A 19,381-nucleotide genomic window follows, 5' to 3' on the forward strand; every position below is an offset into this window, starting at 1 on the left:
CATCATCAGCACATCATCATCATCAACATCATCATCATCATCATCAACACATCATCATCATCATCATCATCATTAACACATCATCATCATCATCATCAACACATCATCATCAACACATCATCATCGTCATCATCATCATCATCTCATCTCTTTCCATTTACTTTTGGATAGTTTCTATTGCTATGCCAAGTTCCTCAATCTTTTTTTATTCAATGTCTAATCTGCTCTTAATCCTATCTGATGTATTCTTTATCTCAGACACTGTAGTTCTTATCTCTAGAGGTTGGATTTGGGGTTTTCTTTATATCTTCCATGTCTATAATTAACTTTTTGAACATATGGAATACAGTTTTAATAATCATTTTAATGTTCTTGTCTACTAATTTTAATATCTTTGTCAGTTTAACTGATTTTTCTTCTCATTATGGGTTGTATTTTCCTGATTATTTTCATGACTTGTAATTTTTTATTGGATGGTAGACATTGTGAATTTACCCTCTTGTGTGCTGGATATATTTTCTTATTCCTAGGAATATTCTTGAGCCTTTTCTGGAATACAGTTAAGTTACTTGGAAATAGCTCAATCTTTTTTGGGTCTTGCTTTTAAGATTAGTTAGGCAAGTTGAGAGCAGTGCTCGGTCAAAGGTTAATTATTCTCCTACTGAGGCAGGACTTTCATATACACTGTGCCCAGCGCCCTGTGAATCATGAGGTTTCTCGTCTGGCTGGGAACAGGGACTGTTCCTGACCCCGTGTGACTGCAGGATGCTGCTCCCTCACACGCTTTTGGCTGGCTCTCCCCTGCCTCTGGTAGTGCCCTCGCATCATGTGCTGATCGACGCTCTGCTGAATGTCCAGCGGACTGAATATTCTCCAGTTCTTTCTGAATCGTTCTTTCCTCTCTCATACTCTGTCCTGCAAAGTCTGGCCACTTTGTTCTGCCCACACTCTCGGTCCCATTTCCTCAACTCGGGGATGGTGTCAGGCTCCGCCTGAGCTTCCCCTCCCTCTGCTGCTGCCCGGAAACGCTCAGACAGCGGTGTCTTCACGGAGCTCACCTTGCTTGTCTCCGTCTCTCAGGCATCACTGCCCTTTGTTTCTTCATATCCGCTGTCTTGAAACCATTGCTCCACGTATTTTGTCTGGTTTTCCAGGCTGTTTCAGACAAGAGGGTAAACCTGATCCTCATGCCTCCGTCTTGGCCAGGGTGGCATCCACAGAGTTGCATTTCTTTCCCATGAACATATTCAGACCTCGCAGTCCCATTACTCCTTTGAGTCTGTTTCTGAACTGTTTAGTGTGGGCTCTGTGAGTGGTGGGCTCCAGTGACTCAGCAGCAGCACCTCTGTGCCTCAGGGGCAGGGCCACTGCCTCTCCTTCCATATGCAGAGCTGGCTCTGCGGCAACCTGCCTTCCAGGCAGGCCTTCTCGATTGCACACCTCTTTGTGTTTTGGCTGGAGAAAGGTCCCCGAGGGGAGCCAGCATGAGACCCCCGGCCTGGGGAGGGGCGACTGCTCTGGGCCCCTCAAGTCACAGCCTCGCCTCAGTTCTCAAGGCCCTTGGGGGCTTTGATCCCTGGGGAGCATTTGTTTCTGCTTCACCTTCTCTGCCAAGAGGTGTGTCTTTGGTGTCTGGCCATCTTCCTCTGCTTTCCTTCCTTTCACTTGCGCTGGTCTTATGGGTGGTCCCTCTCCTCCTGACACGCGGTAGGGCCGCAGGCCGGACACCTTCCTTCACTTCCCTGGAGTTTTAGCCCCACAGCAACCTCCCGAGAGAGCCCTAGGGTTTGCCTGGGGGCCCCTGGAGTTCTGGGTCCCCCGGAAGCACCCACTAAGCACCTTCCCCTTCCTGGGCGCATTGTCCCCCTGGGGTTACTCCCTCCACCTGACGTATCACCAGGCCTGAATGCCATCTGTCACACCTGGGGACAAGCCATGGCCCTGAGCACAGGAGGGAAGCTGGGCTGCTGGCTCCATGGGGCGCAGGGCTCCCCAGGGCTCAGTGGCTCGCATGGGGTCAACTCTTACTGGCCTGAAAGTCTCTACCTGCACACCTGGCCTAGTGAAGACAGCAAATACCTCTCAGCCCCCAGTGCCTGAAAGTGAGACCCCAGCTCCACTGACATCAGGCCAACTGCCCTGCGTGGCACTTAGTCCAGCCATAGTGGCCCGGGCCCTGACCAAGGCCCACCTGTGCCAGTGCAGCCACTTGCCTGTACAGAGCCCTGGGCTGCCATGACCTCAGGGTCATGCCCAGGGGCCCCCAGCGTGCCTTTTCTGTTGCTCATCTTTGAAGAGGGTGATGGGGCTGCTGGCTTGCCAGAGGAGGGGCTCCCCTGCCCCTTTGTTGGCCAGGTGGGACAGCAGCTGCCCACACTCAGGTGCAGCCTGCTCCCCTGACCTGGGCCCCACTCTTGACGCCCAGCAGACAGTTCTGAATGTGGCTCAGCAGTGGGCCCACCACTCACCAGGGGGCTAGTTCCCTGACTGAACTGGGGCAAGATAGTGAGGACCCTTCCCCAGACTGTGCAGCTCCAGAGAACCACCCCCCCCCCACGTGACCTCCCACAAAGCCTGACCCCGTGCCAGGGGACCCTGTGGCACTTGCCCTCCTTCCTCTCCCCAGGGAACATTTTCAGCAACTTCTGCCGGCAACCCCCCGCGTCCATGTCCAGGTCGGTCCTGGAGACCCTGACGCTCTCCACTGCCATGAAGTGTGCCCCCCATGACGGCTGCTCCCTGCTCCTGCGCGTGCATGCCTCCCTCACGCTGCATGGTGAGAGGCGGCCTTGAGGGCCGGGCTGACCGTGATGGTGGTAACACCCAGGGAGTGGGGCGCTGGGCTCGGGGCTCCACAGCAACCTGGGAGGCTGGGCAGGATGGGGACCCTGCTAACTGCACTTGGAAGTGGGGGGGTGGATCTCATCACCATGGTCTGACTAGTCCTGCTGGCCCCTCCCTTCACCCAGAGAGCCTGCGGGGCCTAGAGGCCTGTTCCATGACCCTCGACACCCAGGAGATCCAGTGTCAGATCGTGCGGGTCTCCAGGGCCTCCCGCCAGCTGCAGGTGGGGCAGCAGGTGAGGCCAGGGCCTGACTCAGATCTGCTGGTCCAGCCCCAGGCTTTGCAGGGCAGCAGAAGCTGTCCCGGCCTGCTCCTCACTGCCCTCACCTCCTGGCCACCTGCTTCACAGCCTGGCCTGGGGTTCTGCCATGCAAGCCCCAAGGAATGGGTGCCCCTCCTGCTCTGCCCCCAGACTCTGGGTTCCACCTGTGCAAGGTGGAGCTGGCCTGTCCAGGTGTGGGTGGGCAGTGGCCCCAGGTCCACCCGGCTCACACCTGTACCTGCCCAGCTCCAGGTGCACTTTGACTGCTTCGAGGTGAGCGTGGCCCAGAGCCTCTACGTCACCCTGAGGACTGTCCCCCACTTCTGCGGGGTCCAGCTAGACCAACAGTACCACGTGGAAGGTGGGAGCCCATGGAGCCATCCTGGGCACAGCTGCCATCCAGCCTCTAAGGACTGACTTGGGGTGGGACTTGCCCAAGGCAGGGGGCAGGAGGCAGGGCCCCGTACTGGACAGCTCCCAGCAAGCATATTTGGCTTAATTCAGGGTCACAGCCTCCCTGGAGAGGAGGAACTTCTGGAAACCACATGGACAGAGGCCCAGCTGTGGGGATAGCCCCTGGGGGTAGAGCAGGGTAGGTCCACCATTGTCTCTGTCATTTGCAGACTGCAGAGATGAGGACATGAGGAGGAACGTGCCAGACTGCTTTGGTGAGGCCCAGACCTGGGAAGACCCTCGGCTTGCTCCCACTGGGGTCTTCTGCCTCCACTTGGGAAATCTTGATAGGGTCCTCTAGTGGGAAATGCCTGGGTCTAGCAGAGGTCACCACCTGGAGAGTCTCAGGTGGAGCCCTGTGTCCATGACCCTGTGTCCGGTGACCTCTAGTCCCACCTTGGCCCCCACTTGCCGCCCTCCTGCAGCCAGGAAGCTCTCCTACCGGGTGGACCGCAGCCGTAAGGTGGTTCTGGTGCAGGTGCCGGAAGCCCCTGGGGGTCCCGACTACTATGTGCGACTCTGCTTCAAGTGGTTCATCTGCGAGGATTCGGGCGCCCTGGTGCAGGTGAGCCCCACCCTAAACCGCGCCCCAAACCACGCCCCGCCCACCAGACGCCCCGCCCGCCCAGAGCGACGCCCACAGCCCCGCCCCCGGCCCAAACCAGCCTCGACCACGCCCCTAGCCCCGCCCACTCCCGTCCCAGGCCGTCAGCCCCAGACCAGGCCCCACGCCCCGCCCACCGGGCCCCAGCCCCTAAACCCTCCGCTTCGCTGCAGGTGACAGCGAACAGCGTCTCCCAGACCATCTCTCTGCCCTACAGCCAAGAGCTGCCATGTCTGTGCCTTGAGGTCAGTGAGGGTGTGGCCTCGACTGCTGGGAGGGGACAAAGGAATGGGCAGGCCCTGCGCTGACCCCAGCCCCTCCTGCAGGGCTGGTCTGCCACCCCTGACGCAGTGCGGACCCAGACCTGCCCCTTTGAAGATGGCAAGTGCCTTGTGGTGCTGAGGGAAGGGGAGGAGGCAGGGAGGAGAGGAGTGGGAGATGCGCGGGTCAGAGTTGCCCACAGGATCTTCCCACCCAGTCTGTCTGGGAGGGCTGACACTGGGGGATGAGGCCTGGGGGCAGGCCCAGCCTCAGCTCTTGAGCCTGCTGTGGACAGCATGCGGCCAAGGGTGTGTCCTGGGCAAACCCCTCCAGGTGGCAGAACCTGTGCATGGACCTGCGTGTGCACAAGTGTGTGCGTGTGTGTGCCTGGTGTACGTGCATGCACATGTGATGGCCTGGCTCACCTGGAAGACCCAAGTCTTGCTGAGCGGGGCTCTCTTAGGGGTACAAGAGAGACACACTGCACATGCACATGCTCGCACACACAGGTTGGGTCCAGGGCCCAGACGCCCATGGGAGAACTGCACCTGAGTCCCTGGACCTGGCCCAAGGGTCTCTCAAGCAGGTGTCGGGTCCTGTGGCCCACTGGCAGCTGAGGTAGGGCCCAGCTGACTAGAGCCTTGGGGGGAGGGTCCCTGCAGACACGGAGGCACTGTGGGATGCCATCCACTACGACCCAGGGAGCCAGGCACTGAGCTGGGAGCCCGCCTGTCCTGTGAGTGGCCATGTGAGTCTGTGCTGGCGCCCAGGGCCAGGGGTCCACTGCCACGAGCTGGAGCACTCGGGCCGGCCTGCACATGGTAGGGTGAGTGCCCGCCAAGGGGGGATGGGGGTGGGCATGGATGGCCGGGGCCCTGACTTGAGCCCCCCTCAGGTGCAGTACCCACTAGTGGACACACAGCCCCAGCTCTGCCTGAAGGTGAGTGGGCCGGGCCACAGCTGCCATGTGTACTACCTGAGCTTGGGTAGGGGGCGAGCAGGCACACAGAGGGGCATTGAGGCAGGGGCTGTAGTCACACACCCCTATGCCTTGCCCGACCCTGGGGTCCAGCCTCCCAGTGGCCCCTCTAACCCCCTCCTGGTCTGAAGGTGGATAGAGCTAGGACTCAGGGTGGGGAAGCCTCAGAGGGAGCAAACAAGGCGCAGCTTATCCCCGCCCCCAACACCCCTGCCCAGCCTCCACATGCATATGTCTCGTGGCCTCTCTGCAGTTCTCCACCAGCCTGGGCTCCTGGGTGAAGTGCCCTTTTGAACAGCAGCGCTTCCCAGGTGAGCTCTCCACGGGTCAGCGGGCAGGGGACTGGTTCGGTGCCTTTGCTGTGTGGATGCAACAAACAACGCCCTTTTCTTTGCGGTCAGGGAGTCAGGACAACGGGGTGCTGGGTGAGTGGGAGGGAGGAGGGGAGGCAGGTGGGGTGCTTGCCTCACCCCTCCATCTCTGCAGCCTGGAAGATGGCCGTCCAGCCAGCGTCCTCTCCAAGCCACCTCCGGATCACCTTCTTCTCACCCAGCCCCGCCCGCTTCCAGGTGCACCTGTGTCATGGAAGGAAGATGTGGCCGCCTGCCTGCCGCCCAGCACTCCCGGCCATCCCCCTCCCTCCAGCCTCTGTGAGAACCGGGTGGGGTGGGCGCCGTCCTGGGGAGAGGGCTGACCCCTCACTTCTCTGCAGTCCTCTTAACCTCCCTGGAGGCCACCTGGCGGGGATGGTGCCAAGAGGGACATGGTATAGTCTGGTCTGCCCCTCCTGCTCCACCTGTGATAGACCCCTCTCCCGACCCAGGGTAACCTCACAGCTGACCCTGCAGTTGCCTTCGTGGACATTCCTGGGGACGAGGCCTGTGCACCTGACACCTGCATCCAGGTGGGTAGTGCTGCCCCACCCAGCACCCCAGCCCCCACCCACCTACTCCACTCTCAGACCTCAGCTTCTACACCCACCCCTTCCCGTCATCAGCCGCCAGGGGAGCTCCCACCTCCCTGAAGCTGCCCTAGGGCCCTGGCCTGCTCCGGGGGCCCCCTTGGCACAGCAGTCTCACTGGGCAGTCCCTCTGTGGGCTGCAGCAGGGTGCAGGAAGGGGCTGCAGGCCGTGCTGACCAAGCTGTCCCACGTCTGCAGGGCCGGAGGACCGATGTGCACTTCTCTGCCCCCCAGCAGCTGTGCGACCTCCAGTGCAGTGAGTGCTGGAGTTGGGCCTCGGGCTGGAGGGGTGCAGGGACAGGCAGGCACTCAGGGGCTGCAGGAGGCCAAGGGCTGGACCCCAACTTCTGCTCTGAGCCTGGCCCCTGGTGTCCCTGTCTCCCACTGTCAGGGTGGGTGTGGTGTGCACTGCACAGGAGACTGGGGGTAGGTGGGGTACAGAGGGGCCACCAGCCTCGGAGTTAGGCCAGGTCTCCAAGCCAAGGTGGAGGCAGGCCAGACAGGAGGCAGAGGCCTGGTCCCACCTCTGACATGGGGTCTTGGCCCCTCTGGCCTCCCCAGCACCCTTCCCTGGTCTCACTGTGTCAGTGGTGCTGTTTCCTGATCCCTGAGTGTCTACCACCCTGACCAGGGCTCTGGTTCTAACTGTCCAGGAACTCGGGATGTCATTCCATCCACCGTCACCCTGCCAGCCACTGAGGCCCAGACTCCTGGGGCCTTGGCTTGGCAGGAGACAGAACTAACCATGGGGGCCTGGGTGTGGGCCTGGGTGTGGACCAGGAGGGTGGCCTCTGCCTGGGAGCCCCGAGGCCAGTGGGGTGTGAATGGGAGCAGGCGACCTCCCTTCTAATGCAGAAGCTCTCCTGGCTGCTGGGTGGAGGGTGGACTGCAGGAGCCAGGCAGGAGGGGCCGCGGGGTGAGGTGGGCAGCATCCAGGGCTTCTCATGGCCCTTCACTCTGATGGGTGCCAGGGTCTCAGAACCGCCTCGGAGCTCAGCTAGGTCACAGCACCTCCAGGCCAGCCCCAAGCCTACCCTTCCCCTAGAAATGCCCCAGGGCCTGCAGAGGGTCCAGCAGACCTGCACCCTCCATCTCCCCTCACCCCACAGCGGAGCTTTGCAGCCAAGTCTGGGTCCCATTCCCCAGCAAAGGTCACCTCCAGCAGCTCACAGGCCAAAGGGGTGAAGGTCATCCCTGGGGGCCTGGTGTCTGGAGCTCCACTACCTGCCACCCAGGTGACCACCCAGTAACCAGCCACTGCCCAAGCCCCACTGCCGCACTGGGCAAGTCCCAGGGTCCCAGGGACAGGCCTGTGAGCTATAGGAGAGGCTGGGCCCTGCTTAAGTGAGAGGCATTTGGGGGTGTACATACTCCTCTTGTGGTCTGGGCAGGCTGCCCCTGGAGACAGGACATGTGCCTGCTGCCATGGGCACTGGCTCTCCAGAACCAGGTGGCCAGGGAAGGGCCTGCCCAGTGAGCCCTGCATTGGGGTCAACAGCTCCCTGTCCTTCCTCTGGCCCCACAATGGTCCCGGGCTGGGTACAGGTGTGTCCCCAGACAAGGTCAGTACTGGGCCACTGAGCCAGCCTCCATCCTTCTCTCCCCAGCTGCCAGCCGGCGAACAGCAGACTGAGGCTGGGTGTTGTGTCAAGAACAAGCAAGCAACAGAGCTGGACTGCTGGGGTGCGGCAGGGGGCCAGCTCGCATCTGGGCACCACAAGCTCTAACAGCAAAGGCCACACCTCATGGCGTGGGAATGGTCTCACCTGGCCCCAGGTGTGGGGCCCAGGCACCTTCCAGTTCTCCAGAGGCGTGCAGCTCCACGGGAGCCCTCAGGCTGGGCCTGCAGCCCCTGCCTGAACCCCCTGGGTGGGGACCAACAGAATGGCTGGGCAGGATGCCCTCTGCCCCAGACAGCCCAGACCCTGACCTGCCCTGTCTCAGCTTGATCCAGGCTCCCTCTGGACAGCCCATGGTCACAGCTACCATCCCTAGCCCTGAGGTCCAGCACCTAGCCCTGCCCCCTGGGTGTGAGAGCTGTCCCCGGCCTCTGGAGTGCAGGTGTGACCCCATCCTTTCTGTAGGGGTCTCAGGACCGTCTCCAGCTCCTGCTTGAACACCCCCTTGCTGGTGGGGGTCCACAAGCTGGGCACTTCCTGCTGCCCAGGCTAGGCTTTCACCCAAACCCCACCTCACAAGGCCCCCAGCTCTCTCTCCACTGTCCCTTCAAGGACTCTGCTAAGAACCCGGGGCTGCCTGCCACCTGCAGCACCCACCCTGACCCAACCTCCCCAGAGGTCAGGCCACCTTCCACGCCCCAGCCCCCAACCTGGCCGGTTCAGTGAAAGCTGGCCACTTCCACTGGCCTCCAGGGCCACCTGCCAGGACATGCCATTCTCAGACATGTCACACTCACTGAAGGCCACCATGTGCCATCTGTGCTCAAGGACCACAGAGGGACCCTTGACCCTGCAGTGTGACTTTTGGACCCCAGGCCAGGGGTCACTAGAAGTTAGCCCGCCAGCTCAGCCCTCACAGAACTCTCATGCCAGCTCACAAAGACCACCCAGCTGCCCGTCCAGAGTCTGGGCATCTCTCTACCTGTCTGCAAATGCACTCCTACCTCCAAGCCCTGGGTCACCTGTCCCTCCTTCAGCCGGCCACAGGCCACTGGGCCTCCGGTCCCTCCCTCAGTGGGCGCCTGCCCCGGCAGATGGGGGCGTGGGAAAGCCAGCTCGCCTGCTCACTCAGTAAACACCTGTCCACCTGGCTCACCTCTTCCCTTGAGGACAGAGAGGGGGTCTGCAGGGCAAGGTAGCCCCTCCGGGCATGTGGTGGGGAGGATTTCGGGGCCAGGTGTTAAAATGGAGCCAAGGTCGCGCCTGCCGCCAGGGACGGGGGCGGAACCACAGACACCAGATGGAGCCTGCCTCCCCCTGACGTGGGAGCCCTCTAGGCTGTACCCAAGGACATCTGGGACCCCAACGCCCCCCCTACTGTGTGTGTGGGAAGGAGGGGGTGTCTGTCCACACAGAGGCCACCCCCTCCTGCTCAGCCCAAAGCCCCCCCCCCCCATTATTGAGGGGGGGGCCCCCCCCCCCCCATGATTGACTGGGGGGCACCCGCCCCTTTCTGGAAGCCTTTCCCCCTTTCTTCCTGCACCTGTGTGCCCATAAAGAGGCTGATGAGGGGCACTCTGGGTACCGAGGCCAGGGGCTGGAAAGCGAGGTGGGGCTGGAGCAGGGAGGCCGCACCCTTGGACATCAGGCGCCCCCACCCCTGCCCAGGTCAGGGTGGTGGGGCAGGCTACGGCTCTGGGCTCACCACGTGTCCTCATTGTGTGGGACAGGATGAGGTCCTCTGGAAGCCCCTGTCCACTCCTGGTGTCTCCTCTTCATCGAGGCACAGGGTCTGGTGGGGGACCAGAGTCCGGGCTCTGGTTGGGTCGCCCACCTGGAGTTCCTGCTCCCACGCCTGTACCATCCTGGGGCAGCCTGGCCAGGCGTGTAGACCCCACCCTGACCCAGAGCCACCCTGAATCTTGCCCACTGGAGGTGGAGAGCGGGGACAATTTTCAGGAAGTGGTCACAGGAGCTGACCGCGTGCAGGCTCCTTCAAGACTTCAACACAGCCCTGGCCATCCACAGATGCAGGAAACTGAGGCCCCAACAGAAGCAATGACTTCCCTCCTTTCCAGGACTGAGGGTGTTCAGGGCTGTAGGCAATGGGGTGAGGAGGGGCATGCTTGGGCCCAGCTACCCACGTCTGCTGCCACCAAGTGGTGCTCAGTGCCCGGGTTTGACGACCTCCATCCCACCTCCACTCAGGATCTGGGACCACACCCTGTGTCCCACAACAGACCCACTCACTTGGCCAGTAACTGCCCCCACCCCAGCCAGAGACCCCATCCCCATCTCAGGCCTCCCCTGCCCAGGAGAAAAGTGCTGGTGAACTGGGGCCCAGGATGGGGAGTGACTAAGGGAGGTGGCAAGGTGGCCCAGGCCAGGGTTCGAAGTTTGACTGACACTGTGTGCCTTGTTCACATTCATTCACTCAAGCAGGTGCTGAGCACCCACAGGTGCCGCACTGACCTGGCACCAGGACCAAACGCTGACGAAGATCCTGCCCCTGCAGCTGGGGACCGAGGCTGGGTGTGCTCGTGACTGAGTGGTTCCTGGGGTCAGGATCCCCAGCCCTAAAGCCAGGCACCTGGAGCTGACCTCTGCATGGGGGAGACAGGCGACAGACAGGCAAATACAGAAATTGTGTGGGGCGAGCAGGGCCGGTGTCAGGCTGGAAGAAGGGGGCTGGGAAAGCAAACAGGAAGTTGGGGGGCCATGTAGAGCAGGGTGGTCCCCGCCTCTTGTGAACAGACTGCAGACTCGAGGGGCGGCAAGCTGTCTGGTTCTAACAGCATCTGAAGGTGAGAGGTGGGGTGTGGCAGGCAGGGGCCACAGGGTGACCCTGCACAGGTCGGAGCAAAACAGATGTTTTGGCCTCCGTGACTGGAGGATGGAGCTCCGCTGGCTGAGATGGGGATGCGGCAGCGGGAGCTGGGTTTGGATTTTGTAAGTTTGAGCCATCTGCTAGACATTCATTCATCCAGTCACCAATGCTTACGTAGTGCCTGCCGTGTACCTACTCCCTCAGTGATCAAAACAGACGCAGATCCCTGCCCGAAGCAGAGGACAGAGGCAGAAACATAAAAAATGAGTGAACTATCTAGGATGTATTCAGAAAGAAAAAGCGGAGCAGAGAAAGGGAAGGAGATGGTTGTGGGGCAGCACGGCAGGGTGGGTCCATGCAAGATGTGATAGGGAGGTGGGAGTTAGTGGACACAAGTGGAAAAACAATTCAAAATAAAGATTCCTGCCAACCCAGTGAGTCCTCTCCACAAAGGTCGAAAAGAAACAGTTTTATTTTTGAATAAGCATTAAGAGATGGCAAAGACAGAAATCCCCCCCTTTCATACAAGCCAGGTGCAACCCGTTCCACATGTGATCTCAAGAGAAGTGATAGCTTGTCCTCAAGAGCACTTGACACAGAGCCTGTTTCGTGTGCGGATAGCATCTCCCAGCTCTCTCTGGTTACATTTGCAGAGAATGTCCTATTCCATCCTTTCAACCTCTTTGTGTCTTTGTATCTAAAGTGAGTCTCTTGTGCACAGCATGTAGATGGGTCGTGTTTTTTAATGCACTCTGCCTGTCTCTGCCTTTTAATTGGAGAGTTTAATCCATTTACATTTAAAGTGATCACTAGAAAGAAAGGATTTACTTCTATTTAGTCTCTTGTTTTCTCTATTTCTTATATAGTTTTTGTTCCTCAATTCCTCCATTACTGCCTTTTTTGGTATTTAGTTGATTTTTTGTAGTGTACCATTTTGATTTCCTTCTTTTTCTGCATATTTTTTCAGTATTTTCTTAATGGTTTCCTTGGGAGTTACAATTAAAATCTTAAACTTATAACAACCTAGTTTGAATAATACCAATTTAGTTTCGCTGGTATACAAACACTGCTCCTATACATTTCTATCTCTCCCCCATTGTCACAGATATGTCTTTATATACTGTGTGCCCGTTAACATAGATTTAGAACTGTTGTTTCATGCATTTGCCTTTTAAATCATATAGGAAACAGAAAGAGATGTTACAAACCAAAACTGCAATAGTACTGGCTTGCATATTTTCCTGTATAGTTACCTTTACCAGTGTTCTTTATTTCTTCATATGGCTTGGAGTTACTGTCTGTTGTCCTTTCATTTTAGGTTAAAGGACTCTCTTTAGCATTTCTCATCGGGCAGCTCTACTTGTAACGAGCTCCATAAACTTTTATTTAGCTGGAAATATCTTACTTTCTCCATTTTTGAAAGATAGTTTTACTGGATATAGAATTTTGGGTTGACAGGTTTTTTTCTTTCTTTCAGGACTTTAAAGCTGTCATCCCACTGCTTTCTGGTCTCCAAGGCTTCTAATGGGAAATCTGCTGAAAATCTTACTGAGGAGCTCTTGTATGTGACAACTCAGTCACTTCTCTCTTGCGAATCTTGGCTTTTGACAGTTTGGCTATAGCGTGTCTGGATGTGGGTCTCTTTAACTTTATCCTACTTGGAGTTTGTTGAGATTCTTGGATATATAGATTCATGTAGTTCATCACATTCGGGAAGTTTGGGGCCATTATTCATTCAAATATTTGTATATCCCTTCTCTCCCCTCTTTCTAGGATTCATATGATGTGTATGCCAGTACTCTTGATGGTGTCCCATAGGTCTCTCTAGCCTTTCAATTTTTCTTCATTCTTTTTTATTTCTGCTCCTCAAACTGGGTAATTTCAATGGCCTTATCTTCAAATTTGCTGATCTTTTCTTCTGCCTGCTCAAATATGTTATAGAACCTCTCTAGTGAATTTTTCATTTTGGCTATCATACTCTTCAGCTCCCGATTTTCTATTTGGTTTCTTTCTAAAATTTTTCTTTATTGCTAGTCTCTATTTGTTTGTACTTTGTTCTCCTGATTTCCTTTAGCTCAATGAACATATTAAAGGCAGTTGATTTAACATCTTTGTCTATCAGTTCCAATGTCTGGACTTCTTCAGAGATGATTTCTGTAAAATTCTTTTTTTCCTGTGGGAAAAAAAGTTGAAGAAAAGGAAACACTTCTTAATTCATTCTACAAGGCCAGCATTACCCTGATTCCAAAGCCAGAATGACACTACCAGAAGAAAACTACCGTTCAATATCACTTATGAGTATAGATGCAAAAATCCTCAACAAAATACTGGCAAGCTGAATTCAGAAGCTTATTAAAAGGATTATGCACCATGACCAAGTGGGATTTATTCCAAGAATGCAAGGGTAGTTCAACATGCAGAAGTCCATCAGTGTAATACACACATTTATAGAATGAAGGAAAAAACCATATTGTCATCTCAATTGATATAGAAAAAGCATTTGACAAAATAAAAATGCTCAATAAAACAGGAATAGACAGGAACTTCTCTAACCTGATAAAGACCATATACGACAAGCCCACAACTGACATCATACTCAGTGGTGAAGGACTGAAAGCCTTACTCTTAAGATCAGGAACAAGACAAGGACGCCCACTTTCAACATTCAAAAGGGTACTGCACATTCCACTTGGGCGGCCCAGGGTTCGTTGGTTCGGATCCCGGGTGTGGACATGGCACCGCTTGGCACGCCATGCTGTGGCAGGCATCCCACATATAAAATGGGGGAAGATGGGCATGGATGTTAGCTCAGGGCCAGTCTTCCTCAGCAAAAAGAGGAGGATTGGCAGCAGATGTTAGCTCAGGGCTAATCTTCCTGAAAGAAAAAAAGGTACTGCAAGTGCTAGCCAGAGCTGTTAGACAAGAAATAGAAATAAAGGAGAATTATCTCTATTTGCAGATGACGTGATCTTATTTGTAGAAAACCCTAAAGAATCACATGAAAACACTTTTAGAGCTATCAAAACAAATTCAGCAAAATTGCAGGATACAAAACCAACACATAAAAGTCAATTGCATCTCTATACACTAGCAATGAACGATCCAAAAAGGAAATTAAGAAAAAAATTCCATTTGCAAGATCATCAAAAAGAATAAAATACTTAGAAATAAATTTAACCAAAGGGGTGGAAGACTTGTACTCTGAAATGTGACTGAAAGAAATTAAAGAAGACCTAAATAAATGGAAAGACCTCTGTGTTCATGGGTTGGAAGCCTTAATGTTGTTAGGATGTCAATATTCCCCAAAATGATTTACAGACTCAGTGCAATCTCTATCAAAGCTCCAACGACATTTTTTGAAGAAATAGAAAAATCTATCCTAAAATTCATATGGAATTACAAGGGACCTGAATAGACAAAATAATCTTGAAAAAAAAAAAAGTTGGACTCACACTTCCTGATTTCAAGACTTACTACAAAGCTACAGTTATCAGGAGAGTGTGATTCTGGCAGAAAAATATAGCTCAATGGAAAAGGACTGAGACTCAAGAAATAAACTCTCATATATTTGGTCAATTGACTTTCAACAAGGTGAAAATACCATTTCAATGGAGAATAGTGTTTTGAGCAAATGGTGCTGGGAAAACTGGATATCCACGTGCAAAAGAACGAAGGTGGGCCCTCACCCAAGTGTCCATCAAGAGATAAACGGAATATGGTTTAGACACAATGGAATATTAACCAGCTATAAAAAGGAAAGAAGCACTAACACGTTATAGTGTGGACAGACCTTGAAAACAGCAGGTAAAGTGAGATAAACCAGTTACCACAGGACACATGGTCTATGATTCCACTTGTAGGAGCTTTCCAGAAGAAAAGTGATAGCCATGTGAAGTAGAGTAGAGGTTCCCATGGCCTGAGGGGTGAGGGAAAGGAAGTTATTGCTTCATGGATACAGAGTCTTTGGGATGATAAAAAAGTTCTGGACGCAGATAGTGTGATGGTTGCACAGCACTGTGAATATGCTTAATGTCACCAAATTGTACACTTAAAAATGGTTAAAATGGAAAATTTTGTCTTACGTATATTTTGCCACAATAAAAAAAATTTGAAGAGGACTTGACAGCGCCATGTATGATTTATAGTTCATCCTAAATTTACGTAATTGTGGTGGTCGTTGTGTTGGCTATTTCTCTTTATTCAAAGGAAAAATTTTAAAATTCCCATATCTCTGTGACAAGCAGGAGTTATAGCTCGGCCAGGCCCTAGGTCACACTCCCAAGACAAGGAGAGAGGGCGCCGTCTTCCTTGCTGCTTACATTTCAAAGAGACGGATCCCAGACTATGAATGAAAACATTCCTGGGTCGTAAAACTGGCAAGGGATATTTTAACTTTTCAGAAGGTTTACATACATCTCGAAGGGACAGAAAGAATTTTCAAATTTTCTAAAGGAAATGCTCTAAGAAAACGCAGGGTGGGGCGTCTCCATCTTGGATTTGCATTTACTCTTATAACACCTAGAGGAAAGGTGTCCTGGCCAGAGGGAAGAGCCGGCGCAAAGGCCCCGAGGTGGGTACCGTGGATTCACGTGAGTGGAGGGTCCGGCAGAGGGACAGAGAGCGGAGAGGTGGAGGGGGCCTCCTAGCCATTGAGAAGAAGTCGGCTTTTGGCCCCAGTGAGGTGAGGCCGAGGGAGAAGTCTGCGGCGAGGACGGGAGCGGGTGGAGGGCGGACGCGGTGAGAGCGGGTGGACGCTGCTGCGATAGCCCAGCGAGAGGCCGGCGGCAGCCTGGAGGTGGCGAGGCTGCTTGGGTTGGGCAGATATTCCAGAGGCAGGGCCCACGGGATCTCCCGGTGGAGCAGGCTAGCAGCGGAAGAGGAATAGGAGCTGGGCATAACCTCGGCCTTTGATCTGAGCACCTGGGAGCATGGCCCTGAGGCCGCCCGCGATGGGGAAGGGAACAGGGAGCGCCCTGGGGTGGGGCGCCCAGGAATTCTGTCCGGGGCACGGTCGGCTGCGTTTTCGTGAGGAGGCCAGAAGAGCTGTCGCGGCGGCAAGACCCCAGCGTGGGCCCCGTGGGCATCCCGCCGAGGTGCTGGGTGAGGCCACCGGGGAGGGAGGACGGCCAAGTTCCGGGCCACCAAGGATGAGCAGCCGGAGGTGGGGACGGGCCTTGACGAGATGAGCTCTGGGGGAGAAGCCTGACCCGAGAGGGTCGGGGGAGGGAGTGGACAGGGAGGGCGCGCAGACACCTCCGGGGTTAGCTGGGGAGGAACAAAGAAATGGTGGTGCCTCGGAGGTGATGCGCGATCAGAGGGTTTTGGGGTTGGGGTTTCTAGTTTGCAGGAATGACACGTGTACAAGCCGGTGGGCGGCCGCTGCGAACCGGGTTCTGCGGTGAGCGGGGCGCCGGGGCTCGGCCTGGGGCCACCTCCGCCTGGGGACGTCGTGGAGAAGCCGGGCTCCAGGGCCCCAGCCCCGGCCGCCAGGCGCCATCGCAGGCGGGGCAGGGAGCCGGGGGTCCCCGGCAGCGGCGCGCGGGCGTGGGCGGCCGCACCCCCTCCGGCCCGGGCCGCACGGCCGCCCGCACTTGCCCTCTGGCGGCGGAAGCGCGCAGCGCGTGTCGAGCAGGGAACCTGGACCCGTTCAGCTTCCGTAAGACCGCGATTATTTCAACGCTGGTTTTGAATCTCTGCTTGTTACTTTGAGACGACTGGATTTTCCCCTAAAACTCTCCATCGTGTAGATTTCAGCGTGCTGCTGTCTGGGTCTCCTTGGGCACCGCGACGAACAGCGCGAGGACAGGACGCAGCAGACCGTGGGGCGCGTCGGGCAGCGGTGCGCGCCGTGCGGTGGGGACCCCGGGGAGCCGGGGCGCGATGAGGCGGCGGGCCCCGGGCCCGGGCGTGGGTGTGCGGGGAGCGCAGGGCGCTCATTCCCGGAGGCGCGAGGAAGGAAAACGGGCTGCGAGGTGCGAGAAAGAGTCACCCGGACGTGGGGTGGGCGGCCGCGGGATGGCGAGATGCGGGAGGCCCAAGACCGTCGCCGGGCGTTCTGGTCACGGCTGGCCGGGCGGGGACCAGGCAGTGACCACTGGGGAGGGCGTGTGCCCCAGCCATTTGGGGAAGGGGTGCTGGGGGCAAACGAGCCGAGTGCTCAGGGCGGTGGGCACCTGTCTCTCCAGCGAAACCACCGTCACTCGGCGCCTTGGGAGAGCGTCCTCCTCGGTGGCTCCGACCCGCCCCGGCGCCCCAGGAGCAAGGGGGGTCTGGGGCAGGGGGCTCTGTTCCAACTGGAAGGGGCGGGACTGGGCGGGTCCGGGGGCGGGGCGACCGCGTGGTTACCCCCCCAACACCCCGCTTCTGCCCCCACGCCCGATTTCGAGGTCTCCTGTCCCCCAGGTCCCTGTGGGCGGGCTGGGGAGGGTCGCGGTTCCCCTTGGCGGTCGGCAGCGGGGACCCAGGTGCGGTAGTGAGGGGGAGCAGCTGCAGGGGCGGGCCCGGCGACCTCGAAGTCGGAGGAGGGAGCTGCCCCGGGGCACGGGGCTCGGGCTTGGCAGAGAGGCCCTGGAGGGCGAGGGGAAGGGGCCGCGTCTGCTGTGGGGAAGAGCGGCCCTGTGGCTGGAGGTTAGGGAGGGGTTGAGGAGCTTAGCGCCTCCTCCACCGGCAGGGCCAGGGAAGGGGCTCAAGGCCTCCGGCTCCCCTCCCCTCCCACTCCTTGCTTTGGCCTTTATTCGGGGGAAATTCTTTCAGGACACCTCCCTTGTCTTGGGCCCCCAGGTTCCCAGTGCAAGTGTCTTTTGCTGCTGACCGACCTCAGACCCGGCCCTCCTGGAGATCTCCTCTCCCTCGGGATCCCTGTGGCCTCCTACCCAGTTCCCACGTAGCCTGACCCACCAGGACCAGGTTGGGAGGTGAGCGGGGTGCATGCGCAAGGCTGTGCGCGGGTGGAGTCGGGAGACCACAGAGGAGGCGAGCGGGGAACTCACCCCAGAGAGAAAGCTCGGGCAAACGCAAAAACTGCCTGAAATATATTTTTTGAAGTATTTTATTTATCTAATTTTTAATTATCATACAGTAAAGTTGACTTTTTTGTTTTGGTGTACAGCTTTATGAATTTTAACACGTTAGGATATCCGTCACTACAACAGGATACAAAATGTTTCCATCGCCCCAAAAAACTCCCTCCTGCTGGGGCTTTATAGGCACAGCCCCCCGCCTGAGCCCCGGCAGCCACCGCTCTGCCCTCCGTCACCACAGCTCTACCTTTTGGAATGTCGTACAAATGGAACCAGACTGTGCGACCTTGGGGACCAGCTTCTTTCACTCAGCGCGATGTCTTCGAGATTCGTCTGGGTGGTTGTGTGATCAATAGTTTGTGTCTTTCCGCAACTCCCCAGTGTTTCCTGGTGTAGATGACCACAGTCTGTCTGCCCATTCATCCATGAAAACATATTTGGGTTGTTTCCAGCTCTTACAAATAAAGCTGCTGCCAGTATTCACTACAAGTCTTTGTGTGAACAGACATCTTCATTCCTCTAGGCTGAATGCCCAGGGGTGGGGTTGCGGCATCCTAGGATAAGCATGTAGCTGCAGTCATAGGAAACTGAGAAACCGGTTTCCAGAGCGCCTGCCTCATGTTGCACTCCAAGCCTCAACATGTGAGGGTTCCAGTTGCTTCACGTCCTTGTCAGCACTTGGTATTATCAGTATTTCCTCTTTTAGTCATTCTGATGAGCGTGGTGATATCTCCTCAAGGTTCTAATTTGCATTTCCCTAGCGGCTAACTAACGGTGTTGAACACGTTTTCATATGCTTGTTTGCCATCTGTACATCCTCTCTGGTGAAGGGTCTGTCCAAGACCTTTGCTGTTTGTAAATTGTGTTGTCTTTCTTGTGCTGAGTTTCGAGAGCTCTTTTATGTTCTGCATACAAGTCCTTTTCAGATATTTGGTTTGCAAGTACTTTCTCCCAAACTGTCTCTTCTCCATCATTCTCTTGACAGTGTCTTTGGCTGTAAAAGGGTAAAAGTTTTTAGTTTTGATGAAATGTAATTTAGCTATTTTTTTTCTTTTATGGGTCATGCTTTTGGTGTCATTTCTACAAACTCTTTGATTAACCCCATGTCATGAAGATTTGCTCCTACTTTTCCTTGTGAAAGTTTTATAGTCCATGTCTGACCTCGAGACCTGGACTCTCTCTGGGTTTGTCTTTGCACAAGGTGGGAGGCCTAGGTCAAGGTTCATCTCTCTGAATGTGGATGACCAGTTGTTTCAGCACTGTTTACTGAAAACCCTTTTCTTTCTCCACTGAGTTGCACTTGCACAGTTGTCAGAGATTTTTGTGGGTCTCTTTCTGGGCTATCTTCTGTTCCATTGATCTGTGTTTGCACCTGTCACTTCACCAACACTATGCTGTCTCAAGTCCCGTGGCTGTGCAGGAAGTGTTAAAATCAGGCGAGATTCCTACGACTTTGTTCTTCTTCAAATTGTTTTAGTTATTCGAGTTCATTGCCCTTCCACAAAAATTTTAGAATTGGCTTGTCCACATCAACAAAAAAATCTTTCTGGAA

The 19,381-nt window shown here is 55.7% G+C and overlaps 2 protein-coding genes across 7 annotated transcripts in view; both read left to right on the forward strand.

The window, feature by feature from the left end:
• The window catches only part of IL17REL (interleukin 17 receptor E like), a 31,196-nt gene extending 17,628 nt beyond the window's left edge, over nt 1-13,568 (forward strand). For 2 of the 4 annotated variants that reach the window (XM_046646769.1, XM_046646771.1), the window contains exons 3-15: nt 2,627-2,776; nt 2,970-3,079; nt 3,353-3,467; nt 3,730-3,774; nt 3,985-4,124; nt 4,337-4,408; nt 4,490-4,544; nt 5,087-5,250; nt 5,320-5,364; nt 5,657-5,714; nt 5,890-6,053; nt 6,227-6,307; nt 7,972-13,568. In XM_046646769.1, the coding sequence (XP_046502725.1) occupies nt 2,627-2,776; nt 2,970-3,079; nt 3,353-3,467; nt 3,730-3,774; nt 3,985-4,124; nt 4,337-4,408; nt 4,490-4,544; nt 5,087-5,250; nt 5,320-5,364; nt 5,657-5,714; nt 5,890-6,053; nt 6,227-6,307; nt 7,972-8,091 (1,319 nt within the window). In that variant the 3' untranslated portion in view covers nt 8,092-13,568. Of the gene's footprint in view, nt 1-2,626; nt 2,777-2,969; nt 3,080-3,352; nt 3,468-3,729; nt 3,775-3,984; nt 4,125-4,336; nt 4,409-4,489; nt 4,545-5,086; nt 5,251-5,319; nt 5,365-5,656; nt 5,715-5,889; nt 6,054-6,226; nt 6,308-6,562; nt 6,621-7,971 lie in introns of those variants that run through there. The other 2 variants (XM_046646770.1, XR_006886221.1) reach the window with 2 other exon arrangements.
• A 1,594-nt stretch (nt 13,569-15,162) lies between these two features.
• On the forward strand, nt 15,163-18,318 carry LOC124230413 (translation initiation factor IF-2-like). Of its 3 annotated transcripts, none has more exons than XM_046646459.1 (5): nt 15,163-15,903; nt 16,151-16,466; nt 16,558-16,649; nt 17,591-17,724; nt 17,919-18,318. In XM_046646459.1, the coding sequence occupies exons 1-4, from the start codon at nt 15,739-15,741 to the stop codon at nt 17,618-17,620; spliced, it is 603 nt and encodes a 200-aa protein (XP_046502415.1). In that variant the 5' UTR covers nt 15,163-15,738; the 3' UTR covers nt 17,621-17,724; nt 17,919-18,318. The 3 variants fall into 3 exon arrangements, 1 of the variants encoding a protein (XP_046502415.1); XR_006886173.1 differs by having other exon boundaries at nt 15,166-15,971; nt 16,558-16,782; XR_006886172.1 differs by having other exon boundaries at nt 15,177-16,466; nt 16,558-16,782.
• Nucleotides 18,319-19,381: the final 1,063 nt, after the last annotated feature.

This window comes from Equus quagga, chromosome 19, assembly GCF_021613505.1.
Source record: "Equus quagga isolate Etosha38 chromosome 19, UCLA_HA_Equagga_1.0, whole genome shotgun sequence".
NCBI lineage: Eukaryota > Metazoa > Chordata > Mammalia > Perissodactyla > Equidae > Equus > Equus quagga.